This window comes from Mastigoproctus giganteus, chromosome 5 (assembly GCF_048544385.1).
Source record: "Mastigoproctus giganteus isolate SK-2022 chromosome 5, ASM4854438v1, whole genome shotgun sequence".
Classification (NCBI taxonomy): domain Eukaryota; kingdom Metazoa; phylum Arthropoda; class Arachnida; order Uropygi; family Thelyphonidae; genus Mastigoproctus; species Mastigoproctus giganteus.
In genome coordinates this window covers 158,083,373-158,102,159 of record NC_143579.1, presented here as the reverse complement: position 1 = coordinate 158,102,159, position 18,787 = coordinate 158,083,373, and the positions used below count along the sequence as shown (strand labels likewise).

At 37.7% G+C, this 18,787-nt stretch overlaps 1 protein-coding gene across 4 annotated transcripts in view; it reads left to right on the top strand.

Moving 5' to 3' along the window:
• The window catches only part of LOC150085792 (clathrin interactor 1-like), a 379,846-nt gene that overhangs the window by 251,191 nt on the left and 109,868 nt on the right, over positions 1–18,787 (top strand). For all 4 annotated transcript variants that reach the window (XM_090374252.1, XM_090374251.1, XM_090374253.1 and 1 more), the window contains exon 7: positions 3,341–3,461. In XM_090374252.1, coding sequence (XP_090230378.1) covers positions 3,341–3,461 — 121 coding nt within the window. The remainder of the gene's footprint in view (positions 1–3,340; positions 3,462–18,787) is intronic.

The following is an 18,787-nucleotide window of genomic DNA, read 5'->3' as shown; positions in this document are numbered from 1 at the left end:
CCGTGATGATCTGTTGAAAAGGTGTAATGCACTTGAAATTAAATTAAGTGATAAAAGTGAGTGTGATGTAAATGGTGAAGATTTGTGTCAGGAAATTGAGACTCTGAGAAGGCTTTTGCCTGATAAGGTACCTGATAAAGACTTAAGTATTTTGAAATTTATAAATAACAATAAATTGCAAGATACCAAATTTATGGTAGCATTGAGAGTTATGCTGACAATTCCACTAACTGTAGCAAGTGGGGAAAAAAGTTTTAGCAAATTAAAGCTAATGAAAACATATTTGCGATCATCAATGTCCCAGGAAAGGTTAAATTCATTAGCAATACTATCAATGGAAAATGATGTATCTGAAAATTGGGATTTTACCAATGTCATTAATAAATTTTCTGATATAAAATCAAGAAAAGGAATGCAATAAAGGAATTTCATTTGGCACTCGATAAAAATATGCCAAATAGTAACGGATGGGCCTGGTGCACTGGGGTCCATGTTTGAGAGAACAAATATAGACATGTATAATTATAACCCAGTTTAATGTAAAATATACTAACAGGCAGTAGCTTTCGAGACTGGCGTGTCTCTTTATCACTGAAATTCAAATACAAATACAACGTGCAATGAGCTGAGTGAGGCACGTTAATCATGTGCCATTGTTGTTGCATGGACGTGCGCTGTTTTTACTCCACTGATCATCTAGCATTAAAATGGTTGTCTCTAGGATGGGGTGTAGACGTATGCCTTTGTGTCGGTTTATTGCCTTTGGATTGTTTAATATGTTAAACAATCCAAAATTTTCGGCGGTGGCGAAAGTGTCGTGAGTGGTCTACTATTTCAAAGTCACGTTTGGGATCAAGATCGTGGTTGGTGGCCCAAAATGAGTGAGGCACATGATTAACATGCCTCACTCAGCTCATTGCACGTTGTATTTGTATTTGAATTTCAGTTGATAAAGAGACACACCAGTCTCGAAAGCTACTGCCTGTTAGTATATTTTACATTAAACTGGATTATAATTATACGTGTCTATATTTGTTCTCTCAAAAATATGACGTTTGGTGTTAATAACAAAAAAATTCTTCATAAATTTTTTGTTTTGTATTTTTAAATAGCTTTGATGTAACTTGTTGTAATGTAATGTAAAATCTATATTTATTCTGTAAACATCTACTATTAAGTATTGTCAAGTGTCAAAATCTAAATCCTTCCACTTCCAGATGGGATACTGATTTTAAATTTGGTATAAATATAGGTGATTGGCTACAATCCTATGTGCATCCCATTTCTTTCACATGAGTGGCTAAAATTTAATTATAGAAACCATTATTATTATATAAATTAAAGGCAAGCGTAACTGCAACATGCTGCTAGTATTTTGATAAATGTCCTTATAAAAAATTGATTATTTTGTAAAATTTTTATTCTTAATATTTTAATATGACAATTAAAACAAATATTCTTGTTGTCTTTTTTTTTGTGTTTACATTTGTCTTTTTAACTTTTCTCTAGCAAAAATAAAAATATTAACTCAATAAAACACCTTAAATTTTTTCTATCTGGAAGAGGTGCAGGAATGCCTCCCTGCCTGGGACACCAATATACCTCAGGCTGGCCCTGTGTATAACCATACTAACAGTGAAGCACGTCATCCTAGAATGTCCATGTTACCAAATTGCCCACCAATCAGCTTTCAAATCATATGCAAATGGACTATTAAGCCTTGAACTCATTATGGGAGAAAACTCAGACGTAAAGGAACTGTTTACATACTTCAGGCTAATAAACCTTACCGATCGCACCTGACATTCCAACATAACTGAAAATAACAAAACTTAAACAGGCACAATATAGTCGAAGCAGCTTTTGAGCCACAAAACTACAAACACAACAACAGCTCCTTTTCCAGGATAATTTGAACAGACTTCAAGATGGTCAGAGAAGTGGCAGCTATATTTTAATGCTGCTAAATGCAAGGTCTTACACTTGGGGAATAGAAGAAATCCACAAATAAATTATACACTTGGTAGGGTTGAATTAAAAACAGGAGGAGGAGGAGCAAGATCTGGGTGTTACAATATGGGCTGATATGAAATTTTCTGAACAGTGTAAACAGGCAACCAGGAAAGCCAATGTGTCCTGTCAGTGATTTGTTGAACCCTATTTCTACAGGATAGCATTCCTGTAGAGATAGGGTTCACTTAAAATGTCACTGCATAAGGCAATTGTAAGACCACATTTCGAATACTGCGTTCAACTATGGAGACCTCATCTGAAAAAAGATATTGAGCTTCTTAAAAGGGTCCAAAGACAGGCAACTCAAATAGTGAAAGCAGCAGTAAGAAAACCATATGAAGAAAAACTCCTATTATGTGGGTTACAGAGCTTGGCAACATCAGAGGTGACATGATTGAGGTGGAAGGGATTAGAAAATGCGTGAAAGTGGAATTCTAACTGTTCTGAACAATTCAGAACTGTTAGAACAAAAATTCAGAACAAAAATTCAAATTGCAGAGTTTGATTAGATTGTAGGAAGTTTTCTTTTATACAGTGAGTCATTATACAAGGTAGTTGAGGATGACAGTTTGAATAAATTCAAAAGTCTACTGGATACTTACCTATGTGAGGAGGGGAGTATATAATTTGTGTTTTGTTATCTGCTTGGTTTTTTTTTTTTTTTTTTTTTTTTTTGCCTGTGCAGCTATAGCCTATATCTTCCTTGCACTATAGCAGATCCTCAGAGATTTACAAGATATTAATGATCCTTTTACTTTCCTGAAAATAATAAACAAAAACCATCTGAACTGAATCTACCTATTTAATATGCCAAACCTGTACCTGTAGGCTGTAGTAAGTGCATTTTGGCATTGTTGTAGCCCGTGCACCAATAAATCAAACAACAACAGTTTGTCATGCCTTATCTGTGAACTCTGACTTTATCATACTCCCTACATCAGTGCACATATAGGTAATTATCTACATCTACATTCACAAATGAGGAGTTATTCAAGGAGGGGAATGCCAGAAGTTATGTCTTTCAATATTATGTCTTTCTGTATTACTGCTCATGGCCGCTTATTTAAGTCCTTTGTTTTCCCTTAATGCTTGTTCTACTTTACTTATGTCCTCTCTGAGTCTCTTTCTAATGGCTTTGTATAACTCAGTATACTCAATTTTCTCCTTGTCAGTATTTATCTTGTTTTACATTATCAAAGTTAATAAGAAATATACCTGAATAATTAAAAGGGCACTGACTAGCTTGTTAAATATGTTTTTATCAGATTTAGAGATTTCTGAGATGTGCTTTTTTATTAGCGATGTAAATTTTGTTTTATATGTGTAGAGTACTACGCCTGAAAAGATTCCCTCAGTAGAACCAGCTTCAAAGGAACAACAGCAACTAGCTACAGATAGTAAAGAATTCCATTCAGATTTGGTTGATATAAGAACAGTTTCATCGCAGAGTGAGTATCCAGGATTGCTGATTTGTAAAAACTCAAATTGTTCTTAGATTTTTAAGTGGATTGTGAGTTTATGGATATATAAGTTTGATTCTGCCACCTTAAGTGTATTCTATAATTTGGAAACAAGGACTTTGTTCTGTCATTGTGTCATTTTGTCTTTACATATTTCATACTTGGAAAAGGAAATTGTATGCAACCTTGGCATTACCATTTGGATTATCTTATCTATCTGCCCCTCGATATGGGTACCTGTACATTGTGAGGGGACCTCCCATGATGCTGCTGCGGGTCCTTCTGAGTCGCATCACTGAGATCCATGCCAACCCCTCCTCTTGAACACCTTCACTAATTGCATAGTAGCCAAGAAGGTGAGGAGAACAAATGGAGACAGAATAATTGGCAAACAGTATGAACCAGCTCAATGAAATCCCTTATAGGGAAGCTGGACTGCAAATGCCTCTGTTGGGAACTCTGCCTATATCTCTCTATTCGGAGTTTGCCTGTGGTGGCAGTAGTGAGCAGACGTATCAAGAGATGTTACACTTGATTGGTATACAGAGGAAGCCAACCGATCTCGACTTCTGGATTTTTCAGCATTATAATTATGAATTTTGCATTTTCAACAGTGGATATAGATGAAGGTATGAATTATTAACCAGGTGAGAGTATTTTTCTTAAGTTTGCATTTATTTTTGAATTTCTGAATGTGTTTGGCTGCAGTACGATCGCTACAGCAATAGCAGTAACAATCTTACTGCACTAACCTACTATTTCTCAACTGTTTGAGGGTTCAGAAATTAAGTATTTTACCATTAAAAATCGCATACATAAATTTACATTGTGAATCTAAATGTGGCTTTAAATTAATGTTATTTCTAATTTTTAGACTAGTTTTCTTTGTTACTGACTTTAAAACAGTCAAAAATCCTGATTTTCCTGCCCAGACGAAGACATTGACATGTACCCCCCCCCCCCAGGTCGAGACTGACATCATTCAGTGAATGCTGAATGTGGAAGACTTAGAAGATTTAGAAAGTTGTCCCCAGGTTTTAGTTTAGATCAGTGATTCCCATGATACTGAGATCTACGGACCCCTTCAAAAAAAAAAAAAAAACGTTTGCGGACCCCTATATTTATAGGAGTCCCCAAAAATATACATATGCATATATATATATATGTGCATATGTTTCTCTGTGTGTATATATATATGTACGAACACTGGGTTTTCTGAAAAGAAAGAAAATCAGTTTTATGTTTAAAACAACTCAAATTTATTCTTATTTTTACATAAATATATAATAATAACTTTATTTGTCATCAATTTGCTATATACATAGAACGAATAATTTGACCAGTTCCAGAGGGTCCCGTTTTGTGGACCCCCATTTGGGAAACTGGTTTGGATAATAAACTAAAAGAGCTGGAGGAAGAAGCAACTGCTCTTGCTCAGAAATGTACTATATGAAGTACATATAAAGAAGTACAGAATTAAATTTGTTTGTGAAACATTTTTGGTATCACTAGATTCCGTTATACACAGTACTAAGAATAGATTTGAAAAGTTTAAAGATCTTGACCCCAGATATTTTGAAGAAGGTGATAATTTATGCACAATTGAATTTTTGCCACATGAATACCCACAAGACATTGATTGTAAAGATGAACTCGTGCAAGAGATTTTGTCATTCAAAAATCTTTGTAGAGAAATGTTGGGCAGCAAGTATTCAAGTGACAGTGAACTGACCATAAACAATGTACTGAAGTTCTTAAATGATTTGTGTGCTATCTACGGCAATCTTTCAACAATGTATAGAATTTACATGACACTGTGCAATAGCAGTGCTGCAGCTGAACACAGTAACTAGTAAGTAAGATAACTGACTTAAAGGCTTTTATTCACCAAAACCTAATGGCTTATAGGCTGTCATACACAATAAATTATTTTTCCATAATTTTCTTAACTGGAATAGTGGAATGAAAACTATAAAAAAATGACATTCAAACAAACAATTGGCATCTGTTTTATCCCTTTGCTCTCCCCTCTCACTTCAAAACCTGGCTACACCACTGACTGGAGCACAGGTTGATTGAACACGTACTGAGAATAAGGTCTTAAAGGCAAAAATAGAGACGGTTACAAAGGAGAAAAGCAAATACAAGAGCATGAACACCCTCATGCACTTAGTCTACGAGGCAACCTGCCTATATTCATTAGGAACTTCCTCCAGAATCGTTCGTTTCAAGTTCAATATCACAACTCACTTTCTGCGACAATTTTACAGGAAGATGGAGTACCACAAGGGTTGGTATTGAGTGCAACCCTTTTTGCCCTTAGAATCGATTCCATCACAAAAGAACTTCCAAATACTGTTCAGACCTACCTTTATGCTGACGATCTCTCTATTTCATGCCATTCTCAGAACATAAGATCCATTGAATGGCAATTGCAGATATCCCTGAATAAAGTCCAAAGGTGTGCAGTGCAATGGCCATTGTCTGTCACTGCAGAAAACTGTTGCAATCAATGTAAATTACATACAGATCCTGAACTTCAAATGTCAAACTTTACTATTACAGTGACCAACACCATCAGATTCTTGGGTTCAATCCTTGACAGGAAGTTAAATTTCTTTGAGCACATTAAATTGTGTGTACAGTCTGCCTCAAAAAACTGAACATACTAAAAACCTTATCTGTCCTGTCTTGGGGAGTAGACTGTACATCTTTGCTGCTCTTATATAGAGCATTGATCAGATCCCATTTGGATTATGGTGTTCCACTCTATGATTCTGCCTGAAAGAGTACACTACGCTGGCTGAATCCCATACAGCATAGTGCATTGCGAATTGCCCTTGGTGCTTTCAGGACATCTCCAACCCATAGTTTATATATTGAAGCACATGAGCCCACTCTTTGCCTCTGCAGGAAAACACTACTTCTTCAGTATGCAGCCCGAATACAAAGTTGCTGTCAGCATCCTATTGAGCCATACCTCTTTAATCCACCACTACAAAATCTCTAAAGAAAAAAACCCAGTAAAATAAAACCAGCAGGCTTACGCCTTATTGAATCAACACAGAGTTGGAATGTTCCTATTTTCAACAGGCAACAAGTAATGAATTACTCTCAACCACCTTGTATGTCCCCTCCTCAATTAACCTGCAATAGTTATCTACATAAATGGGAAAAGAATCATCTGCCGAGACTCAATGTGAAACAACTCTATGCAAACCGTATTCAGAAATATGCTGATTTTTTGCCAATATACACTGATGGCTTGAAATCACATTCAGCTATTGGAGCAGCAGTGGTATTACCTTCTACCATCATTTCGGCTGCCCTTCCACCCAAGCATAGCAGCTTCTCGGCAGAACTCCATGCAATAAAATTAGCATTAGAAAACCCGAATCTCTACCAATCTCTAAAATGCATAGTATACAAGGACTCTCTCAGCTCAATCACAGCAATGCAAAACTCTTCCTACAAGGTTCACCCAGTGTTAAATCAAATCAGAAGTCTCCCATTGCAAATTGAAGAACATCGTCAATCGGTGAACTTTTACTGGATGCTGGATAAAGGGGAATGAACTTGCTGGCAAAACTGACAAAAATCCATCAACTTTTAATTTAACCTCCACCCCAGTCCCACCCTCAGACTACGATCACATCATACAAACAGCATGTCTCATACATCAGAAAGAGCTATGGCACACCCAAACCAATAATAAACTATACCAATTAAAACAGGAACCAAAGCTTTGGCACTCAAGCATCAAAACAGTGTGAAGAGAAGAAGTGGTACTTGCACGGGCATGAATAGGACACACATATATGACTCACCTCCATCTACTCACAGGAGAGAATCCTTCTCAGTGTTCACACTATTCAGCACTTTTAACAGTGAAACATTATCAACATGACAGAACATCCATCACCATTTAACATTGTCAACATGACAGAACATCCATCCTGTTTTCCTGGAGAAATCTATGAGAACCGATGACATTACGGCATATTATTGGCGGGGATGCAAACATCAATGGATTTTTCTCATTTCTAAAAAAAACTGGATTATATCATTAATTCTAAAAGATCTTGATAATAAAAGTGAAGGGGTTATATCTGAACTTTGTTTTCAGCTTTTCCTATGAATAGGCGCACTGTAGCCCTGGCAGCTTATGCGTCCTTAAACCCCCATAACACCCACACACACTAACATACTAACTTTTAATCGCCTGGTCACTATCAGCACTGCTTCTGCCTTCCCGTAGTAGGGCCGGTAATCTGGAAGAAGAAATTCACTCTCCCAAGGGCTGAAAGGATCAAAGATGGATAACACTGTGTTTCCACCTATAGATCCGTCACCACCAAATACGGAGGATGCGGAAAGGTCAGGGAATGACCACCGCATATCCCGGAGCAATATGGCCTTAGTTGCTAATGCTCCTAAAAACCAAATAACAAACAAACAAACAAACAAACCACCCATAGAGCCATTGAGCTCAAGATGAGATACAAATGACAAAGAAAATGACCTTCTCAACCCAAGACATTGAAAACAATCCCTCATGAGGAGATACCAGCAGTCTTTATTCTGCACTCTTTATCAGACCAGCCTTTGAGTAAGTTTCTTTGTGTAGAAATGTATTGGTCTGCTGCAGGTTCACTAAAAATGGTGTCCCGAGTGCCAAGCGAGTTTAAAAGTGATTTTAAAGTGTTTTCTCTAGAATTAGCAGTTTTCCGAGAATTTTCTAGTCTTTATTTGCAAAGTTACTTCATTTCTGCTTTTCTAAATAAAGAAGTAAGCTTCCTAAAAAGAAAGGAAAGATACTTTTCTTCTTCTTGTATATAGGATTAATCTACATAATGCACTAACCCCTTATCGCTTGATCACTGGTGGCAGAAACCTGGGGTTTATGCAAAAAAACTAGTCAAAAAAAATTTCTGAGTTATCCTGAGAAAGATAGAGAGAGAGAAGTAGAAGTAAATCACCAAGAAAGAGAAGAATGATGATATCCAACTCAGGACCCTGGGTGTGCCAAGCCTATATTCACCTTTGTGAAATCCTGTTTTTGAATTTAATAATGAGAAATATGTTTCTGAAATTGAGAAAGTTGTGGATGATTTTAAAACAATTGAAGACATTGTTCAATACAAATTTTATCCATTTAATGTCGACTTGGATACGAAACAAATTGCAGAAAAAAATCGCTGAGATTTTTCACATGGAGAAAATATTACTGGAAAATGAAATTATTACATTACGAAACGATATCTTCCTAAAAGCCAGATCATCAGAAGACGACATTTGGAAATATGTTTGCGAGTAAAGTATCCAGATGTAAAAAAAATGCAGTGAACTTTTAAATTCCTGTTTTGGTTCCACATGTCTATGTGAATCAGCATTTTTGTATTTCAAACAAACAAGGAAGAATCACTCTACTCTTATGGACTTGCATACGGAAGATTCTTTATGGTTGACCTTACCACAGTATGTTCCCCCGTTTTGAAAGCTTGGCAAATGACATGAAGACACAAACTTCACATAAATTAAAACTTTAAATTTATGTTAATTTAAAATAAGAATTCTGAATTGTATTTAATTTTAAAATTTATAAACAATTTTCAATATGTGTTGATTAACTCTTTTAACCATTTGCAATGAAATTCTTGAGATGGTAGATGACGGCACATTTTGAATTTAAAAAAAGTAGATTGCACACAAATTAAGTTGGCCACCCCTGTTCTATAGTATATACAGACTTTTAAGTGCTATGCATGCCCTACAGAATAAATCACAAAATTTCCATCCACTTCTCACACAAATCAGATCACAGTTATGTCACCTCAATAAAAATAAGCTAACTGTCATGTTTTGCTGGATATCCAGCTATGTTGGATTTCTAGGAAACGAGCGTGCAGATGAAGCAGCAAAACATCCTGCTTGCTTTGATTCCATCTGAGTTCCTTTTTCTGACTACAAGCCAGTCATATGACAGATATGTACTGAGCTATGGTCTGAAATGTGGCATAACCAAACAGGTAACAAGCTTCTTGAAATAAAACAGAATCCACAGCTATGGAGATCCAGTTCCCGATTAAACAGGCTGGAAGATATCATTCAGTGTGCACATTACCATTCAGATAGAATTGCATGTTTAAGATCTCTACTTAACTCACAAAAACCTCTGCAACTAACCTATATACTTGGAGATGATGCCACTCTGTCAGAACTGTTCACTTATCTGAAAATGATCAACATGTACAGTCACTTCTAGACCCGTCTCCTTTCATATATTGACCAAAAGTCCAAAGTAACAGGTGCAATTTGGCCATAGCATCCCTTGTGCCAATAAATCCCACTCCAACAACAACAGCTGAAAATGGTAAGGTGACTCCAGTCTGGGGATATAATGATAGAGACCATGAAATCCCAACATTCTGTGAAATTATTAAAGCCGACTACTTTTGGCAGACAACCAAGTTACTCCCCAACCACCCTAAACTCCTTGAAGGGAGTAATTGCAGAATGAAGCTTATTAACTGTATCAGAGGAGGAAATAGATCAAGAGCTACGTGAACAAAGAGTTATCCAATCGAGGATAATCGTGACTCAGAAAGACGGTATTCCTGTTTCCACAAGGAGCATAATCCTCCTTGTGGAACTTTTAGCTCACCCATCCTCCCAACATCTATGAAAGCAGGCTATCTCTTGTCATGTCTGTCCTTACATCCTGAACCCAATCAGGTGCTACAAGTGCCAAAAATATGGACACTCCCAAATATGTCAAGGTGAGGCAATATTCCCTAATTGTGGATCAAAGGAGCACAATCAATCTGAATGCACCGCTACCACTTCTCATTGCCAAAACTGTAAGGGTAATCATTTTCTATAAAATGTGCAAATTATGAGATATAAAGTGGAGAACAAAGTCACATATTCAGAGACGAGAAGGCAAATAATCAAAACAGAGCCAAAGCGTACATATGCCACAGCTACTCAACAATTTCAGTCAGTAGGTATTCAACAGATGTTATAGGTCCTCCAAATATATCTATCGCCATTTGGGCACATTCCATGCTTACTGCTTCCAGACAGTGTCCTTTGCAACAACAAAAAACAGAACAAGCCAGTAATATCCCAATTACCATTCCAGCCGACATGCTTCCAACAGCAAAACCAAAAGTGGCAGAAACCATGGTACTGAAACCACCAGTTTCAACCAGAATGGATATTGAGCAACAGAATGATGAAGGAATATTAGAACTTCATGCGACTGATGAGGTGGATGTGACCATTCTCGTCTTGCCAAAGAAAGACAAAGCAAAAGTAGATCGATACAAACAAGTCACAACTAAAAAGCAGTCAAAAACAAACAACAAAACCACTTAATAGAAAGAATCCTTCAATGGAATTGTAGAAACTTTCTTTTAAATTTAAATAAGCTTCCTACAGAAAGCTTCATTAGCATTAGTAGAGGCATATGATGCAAGAAAGCAAGATTATGCACTATCAGCTAAAAAAAAAAAAAAATCCCACTCATTTGTTCCAAATGCCTGTCCAGCTTAGCCTTAAATTTATTTAGGCTAACAACTTCCACAACAAAAGATGGAAGTCTGTTCCACCAATCAACTATCCGCTGGCTAAAGGCAAATTTCTGCACATCTATTCTAAAACTGTCTTTCCTCAATTTGAATGTTTCCCCATCAGATTGTTCCCCCCCTCACCAATCTTGTTACCCTTCTTTGTACTCATTCTAGCAACTGTACATCCTTCCTAAAATGAGGCCTCCAGAACTTTACACAGTACTCTAGGTGTGGCCTAACCATTGCCTTCTATAATGAGATAATCATCTCCCTATCCCTGCTAGCAAAATTCCTATATATCATTGACAAGACTCCATGACCTGCCCTGGTAGCCTGTCTGCACTGCTCAGAGAACTTCATATTTGACTGCACAGTTACCCTAAGGTCTTTTTCACTTTCCAATTCCCTGAGTGTAGTACAACACAGTTGGTAGGTTTCCCTTTGATTATTACTACTCATATGCAGTATTTTGCATTTGTCAATGTTAAACTTCAGTTGCCACTTCTCAGCCCATTTGCCAAACTTATCTAGTTCCAGTTGGAGTAACATACTGTCTTTACTGTCATTAACAACCCTGCCAACCTTTGTATCATCTGCAAACTTGGACATTAAACCTGATATACCTTCATCAATATCATTGATGAATATACAAAACAACAATGGGACCAATACCGAACCCTGGGGAACTCCACTAATAACATTTGTCCACGAAGAGCAGTGTCCATTGATTACCACTCTCTGTCTTCTCCCACTCAACCATCCCTTTATCCATTGTAGCAACTTACCCTTAATGCCATACCTCTCCAATTTGTACAGCAGTCTTCCATGTGCAACAGTATCAAAAGCTTTCCTGAAATCCAAGTATATGATATCAAAATTATTTTTTGCATTCAGTTCCTTTGTGACCACATCAGAGTATCCAATCAAATTGGTCAGACAACACCTTCCTTTAACAAACCCATGCTGTGTCTTAACTATTACTTCAGTCTTGTCTAGATGATCCTGCAAGGCTTCTTTAACCAGTGATTCCATTATTTTCCCTGAAACACAAGTTAAACCAACAGGTCTGTAGTTACTTGTGTCACCTTTTGAATCCCTTTTGTGAATTGGTGATACATTTGCACACCTCTAGTCCATGAGGACCTCCCCTGAGTCCAAGGTAGCTCCCATGATTATGGCTAAGGGTTTGCGTACTTCCTTTGCTGCCTCCTTTAATATAACTGGATAGATCCCATCCACTCCAGGTGCCTTCCTTACGTTTAACATCAACAATTTCTTCTCCACTTTGCTCTCAGTTATTAAAATATCACTTAGCTCTCTGTTAGCATTTGATAAACTTCTGGCACTCCCCCTCATTGAATAACTCCTCATGTGTGATTGTAGATGCAAAATACTCATTCAATTTATCAGCCACATGAGCATGATCATCAATAGTCAACCCATCTATGTTAAGTGGTCCAATCTGATTCATCCCTTTCATTCTAGAGTTTACATAAGTAAAGAATTTTTTGCTGTTTTTCTTGTGCATCTTTTGTCAATGATTTCTCGTAATCTGCCTTTGCCTGCCTAACCTCCTTTGTGACTTGATTACAGACTAGTTTATCTGCCATAGGCTTCTGTGTCACCTGATACTTTATATGCATCCCATACATTTTTCTTCTCTGCTGCGAGCCTCATTAGTTCATCTGACATCCTTTAGGCCTGAACCTTGAACAGTATTTCTTAGTTGGAATGAAAAGCCTAGTAACCTCCGAAATTAAGTCCCTGAAGGCATTTAGAATTCAACGTTGGTAACATTATCAGTTGATCCCACTGTACAGAATTTAAAAACTGTCTGAGACCCCCTGTAGTCAACTTTACGAAAGCAAAAACCTTTCCCTTTAGCCTTGATGGTAGTTACATCCTTAAGAAATTCCCACATCAGTACATTGTGATCACTGTCACCCAGTGATTCCTTTATTTGCAAATTCTTAATGCATGAATACTGCTGATAATCAGATCAAGAGTATTACTCCATCTGGTTGCCTCTCGAACATGTTGCTGTAGAAAACAGTCATCCAATAAATCCACAAGTCTTGCTAGTGTGCAAGTGACCACCCCACAATTTCCAGTCGATATCTGGAGAGTTAAAATCTCCCATTATAAGACATTCTGATTTACTGGCCCACTCTATTTCTCTGCACAATTGCTCATTATACTCATCATTCATTAGGCCTATAACACACACCTGCTCTCATTTTTCCTTTCCCAGTGCTTATGTCACACCAGACTCAACATTTCATTGTCCACCAACATCAATTGGATGTACTTCCTTAGATTTTGTGTTTCTTAACTAACAGCAGAATCCCTCCTCCCTTTCTGTCCTGTCTATCCTTTCTGTACACATTGTACTCCCCAAATTCCAATTCTGCACTGTGTATGTCTGAGTGACACCACATTTCTGATATCCCAACAATATCTGCCTTTGATGTCTTGACTAGCACTTCAAGCTCATTAAATTTATTTACTATACTCCTAGCATTGGTGTACATGCAAGTATACATGCGCCTATTTCTACTCTTAGTTATCTTAACTCAGCCCATGTATTTATTTGTTCCACTATGACTCCCAGTAGTTCTGGAAATCTCCATTGCCTTGCTTTCCAGGCTGCTGCTCATTCTAATAGAAGCAATTCAAGAATCACTTTGGCTCTCCCTGCGGCCACTGTTAAGATTTTAGTCTGTGTATCCCCCCCAACCTAGCAGTTTTCTGACCCACCTAACATTGCCTCTAGTTTTAGCAAATATTCTTGAACCCTTTCTATTTAAGTGTACCCAATCCCTGTAGAAGCAGTCTCTCCTGTCAACAAGCACAGACCAGGCTGAAAAAAATTCTACACTTTGAGTGTGAATTTAAATTCACAGCTCTGTCCTATCATTAAAATACACTATCTTCAGAGGATAGTGTGTTTTAATGATATTGGTGAGTCAATACTAGATAGGAGTATTGACTCGCCAGCCTGTGGAGAGGTGGGAGTTCTTGTTAGAAACAATGTTCCATCCAAACATATTGCTCTTTAGACTCGTTTTGAAGTAGTGGCAGGGCGTATTGTAATTGGCATCACTCTTACAATAGCATCTCTATATATATATCTCCGTCCTAATTTCTCATTCTCTTCAGATGACCTAGAAAATCTAATAGAACAGCTACCATCTCCGTTCTGCTTACCCCGGAAAACTTCAATGCTCATCATCCGCTGTGGGGATCTCCAACAATTGACAAGAGAGGTAAGCTAATTGAATCCTTTCTTGATGCTTATCATCAACTTACCATTTTGAAGACTGGTAAACCTACCTATATTCATTTTTTTAACAGGATCCATGATTGCAGTAGACCTATCAATCTGTTCTCCCTCCATATATAGCAATACGGAGTGGTATGTCCTTGAAAATCCACTAAATAGTGATCATCTGCCGATTCTTTGCAGACTGCAGATATGGGTTAGTTTCACTTCAATGCGTCGCTCCACTTAAAAATTTTTTAGGGCACACACTGGAATGAATATGCCTCTCATGTCCAGTTAGTACGTAACTATGAGTTTGGCATGTGTGACAAATGTGTAATCTCGCTAGTATAGTTTCTTCCTTTCTATTTCTTCTCAAGCTGGTTGCAACTGTTTGGATTCTCTCTTGATTTCAAAAAGTTTATTATTCATTTGTTTTCCCCACATACATTTCTACTGTTCTTTATTGGTCTGCTGTATAATGGATTTACAGTCAATATAAGGTGTCCTGAAATTAGGCGAGATTGCAGTTGAAGCACTTTTGGCAGCTAAATCTGCCTGTTCATTTCCTGAGATTCCAAAGCGTTAAGGATCCAACAAAAAATTATGAGCTGACCATGAGCATAAAATACTATTAACTGTGCCCAAATTTCCTATAGCAGGGGATGACTACAGGAGTGTTTACACTGTATACATGATGGACTGAGTATATGAGGCTTCTTTTATATTATCCAGGGCTAGCAGGATATCATATCACTCTGAAGTATAAGTATTTAACATTCTGAAGGGGAAATGTCTGGCATAGATGGCATTTGGCAGGACTACCAACTTTACCAGCAGTCGTGGATTCATCTGCATATAGATGAATGTAACTTCTAAACTGAGTGGAGAGGGCCAGATGTAATTGCCTTATATTAATATCTGGAAGGTTCTTTCCCATTTCTGAATATGCCTGTTGACAGGTATCAAGGGCAGTTGCCATGGCTGGGTTTCCTTGATAATATCCTTGAAGTGTGTTATTCATGTTAATGTTCAGCTTGTGTTTAGAGCTTGCTGTGTTATTGATGGGGTTTTCAGTGTAATGGCTACTTAGGCCATATTGCACGTATGAAAATGGTTCATATTGCTTGTGTTGGTTGCTGTAGAAGCAGTTCATCATCAAACTCTAAAGGCTTCGCCTTGTCGCTGCAACCGTACATCTCTGTCTTCTGCTGAACGTTTCACTTCCTCATATCCCCTAAAATTCATTTTCCTCATCAGGTTTTCCAGAATTTTCTTCCTTGGTCGTCCCCTTCCTTTCTTTCCTAATATTTTGCCTTCTGAGATATTCACTAAAAATTTGTTGTCTTAGGGTGTGTCCTAAAAATTTAGATTGTCTTTTTGCTGCAGTTGTGAGTAGCTGCCATTTTTCTTGCATCTCGTTCAAGACAGATTCGTTGATCATCGCTCGGTCCAGCTAATCCTCAACATCCTCCTCCAGACCCACATCTCCAAAGCCTCCAGTCTCTTGATATCTTGCTTGCATAATGTCCAGGTTTCACTTCCATACAGCAGCACACCTCAAACGAATGACTTGGCAAACTTTTTCCTGGTCTCCCTGTCGATGTGTCTGCTGGTTAGAATATTTTGCTTGTTACTGAAAGCTTGCTTGGCAAGGGTGATTCTTCTTCTGATCTCTGTAGTGCACCGGTTGTCCTGGGTAATGAAATTCCCCAAATAACAAAACTGTTTTACTTGTTCCACTTCGTTGTTCCCCATTTTGATGTTTGTTTGAGGTTGTTCATAATTTATCTTTAGATGTGAATCTTGTAGCCTTAATGATAGCCTTTCCAACATCTTACACAGTTCTTGCTCTGAGTCGGCTAATAATGCTATCCCGTCTGCGAATCTGATGCAGTGAATCTGTTATCCCTTAATCTTGATATCTTATGGATTCCTCGATGAACATGTTGAAAAGGTACGGGGATAGAGAGCAACCCTGCCTCACACCTCTCCTGATCCTTGATGCAGTTATTTAATCCTATTTGTTTCAGGAAGGAGAAAAATTCTGTAACATTTGATTTTATGCATTTGATATGATATGGCTAAGTGTCAAAGGTTCCTTTAAGTTTGGAAAGAACTGAATGACACTAGATGGGCATTATTATACTAAGCACATTCCACAATTGTATGTTTGACTGTGAGTAGTGTGTGGCAGTGACTACGGGGAGTAATTTTCTCCAGGTTCTGGCTAGAATTATTTCTTTTTGCCTGTTTGTAATGAAGCTGGAAGTCCATAATTTTGGTACAAGTTTAATTTGATGGAGCTTATTATGAATTTGCACTTGCCACAGAACTGTCCATCGACCTTTACATATACTTTGAATATACATTTTATAATCTGAGAATGGTACGAGGAACGATTCATTGGGGTTGTGCTGGGTGGATGTTTGGCAGCATCATTTACAATTTCATTTCCTGGTATTCCAGTTTGGCCTGGAATTCAGCAGAATACAAACTTTTGTTGATGTTCTCTGAGATGAATCAACTCTGTTCTGATGAGCTTTATCAACAGATGAGTAGGTAGGGAAGTGTTTTGCATGGCTAATAAGGAACTTTGCAGGTCTGTGTATATTATGCTTTTTTGGGACTGATAAATTGAAAATGTTTTCTAGAGCAAGCTTTATGGCATATAATTCAGTGGTGTAACTACTACATTCTGTGGGAAGTTGTACAGAAATGGTAGTATCAGGGAGCACCACTGCTGCACCCAATCCACTTTCAGACTTCAATCCAGCAGTATATATTTTAGCAAAATCTGGATAACATTGGGTGTGAGCAACGTACAGCTGTTGGATGTTAATGTCTGATATAGAGTATTTTCCCTACTGGTAAAAATAATTGTCACAAGATGGCATGATGACAGACCAGTAGCGTACCTGGGGGGGGGTTGCAGGGGAGAGCATTTGCTCCTCCTGCAAGATTTTTGCTTTAAATGGTGCCCATGGAAGGGTGCACAATTTCTTGCCAGGGAAATAGAACATATAACAGACAGTAAAAGCACCTATTTTGTCACTTTTGCTCCCCTCAAGGAAAAACCTGGGTACTAACTGTGACAGACCATGGATGGTCAGGATCTATAGTATCTTGGAGACATTTATTGAGGTGTATATTTCAATCTTCTGCTACTTCCTTTAACCTAATACTAGCAGGCCAAATTCCCTTTGGTTTGTTTCTATAAAAGGTCATAAACTCTGGAGCATAAAGTATTAAACAATAAGACTGAATATATACAGTTTTTTTTGACAAGCAGTCCGTATATGTTCAATGTGCATGTGGTAGTTGAACATGCTGTCAAAAATTAAGCCTCTTAGACAAATACTATTAGCTGTTGGAAGAGGATGGTTATCCAAGTGGAGTTCTGGTTCAGTATGCATTTTACGACTGGTACAGAAGTGAATGGCAGTAGATTTCTGACTGGATAGTCTTTTTTGGTGTCATCCATGTCTGGATGCAATTAATTGATTTTTTTGCAGTTGACACTCAATGTAGTTCATGTTTTGAGAATGACAGAATATTGTGAGATTGTCAGCATAAAGGTATGAATCCACAGTTTTCAAAATGAGTTTGATTATATGATTCATTCTAATTGTGAACAAAGTGCCACTGAGAACAGACTCTTGTAGGATTCTTTCTTCTTTGACAAAGTTTTTAGAGAGCATTCCCCGATAACGAACTTGAAAGGATCTTTGTTGTAGGAAAATTTGGATAAAATATGGCAAATGGTCTTCCACAATGCAGTAACTGCTTATGCCCACTCGCACTAAAGCATGTCATCATAGAATGCCTACTATATATAATACTTGCATTTCAGAAAAGCTTTTAAACCTGTTACACATAAGACTGCTGTACAAATTGGAGCAGTGTGGCATTAAGGGAAAATTATTGCTATGGATAAGGGGGAAGGTTGAGGGGGAAGACAGGGAATGGCTATCAGTGAACACTGTTCTTTATGGACTGATGTTATTAGTGGAATTCCACAGGATGCTATGGATGGTTGAGGGGGAAGACAGGGAATGGCTATCAGTGGACACTGTTCTTTATGGACTGATGTTATTAGTGGAATTCCACAGGGTTTAGTGCATTGTTGTTTCATGTATTTTTCAAAGGTATTGATGAGGGTATATCAGGCTAAATGTCTAAGTTTGCAGATGATACAAAGGTTGGCAGAGTGGTTAACGACAGTAATGAAAGTATGCTGTGCAACAAGTTCTAGAAAAATTAGGCACATTCATGAGAAATGACAATTGAAGTTTAACATTGACAAATGCAAGGTATTGCATATGGGTAGTAGTAATCGTAGAGTAACTTATCAGTTGAGTGGTACTACACTCAGGGAGGCGCCTCTGTAGCCAGGTGGGAAGGAGCAGCAGTGCATAGCACACGCTTCTTGATTAGACCGGGGTTCGAGCCCGTCACCACCAAATACGGAGAATGCG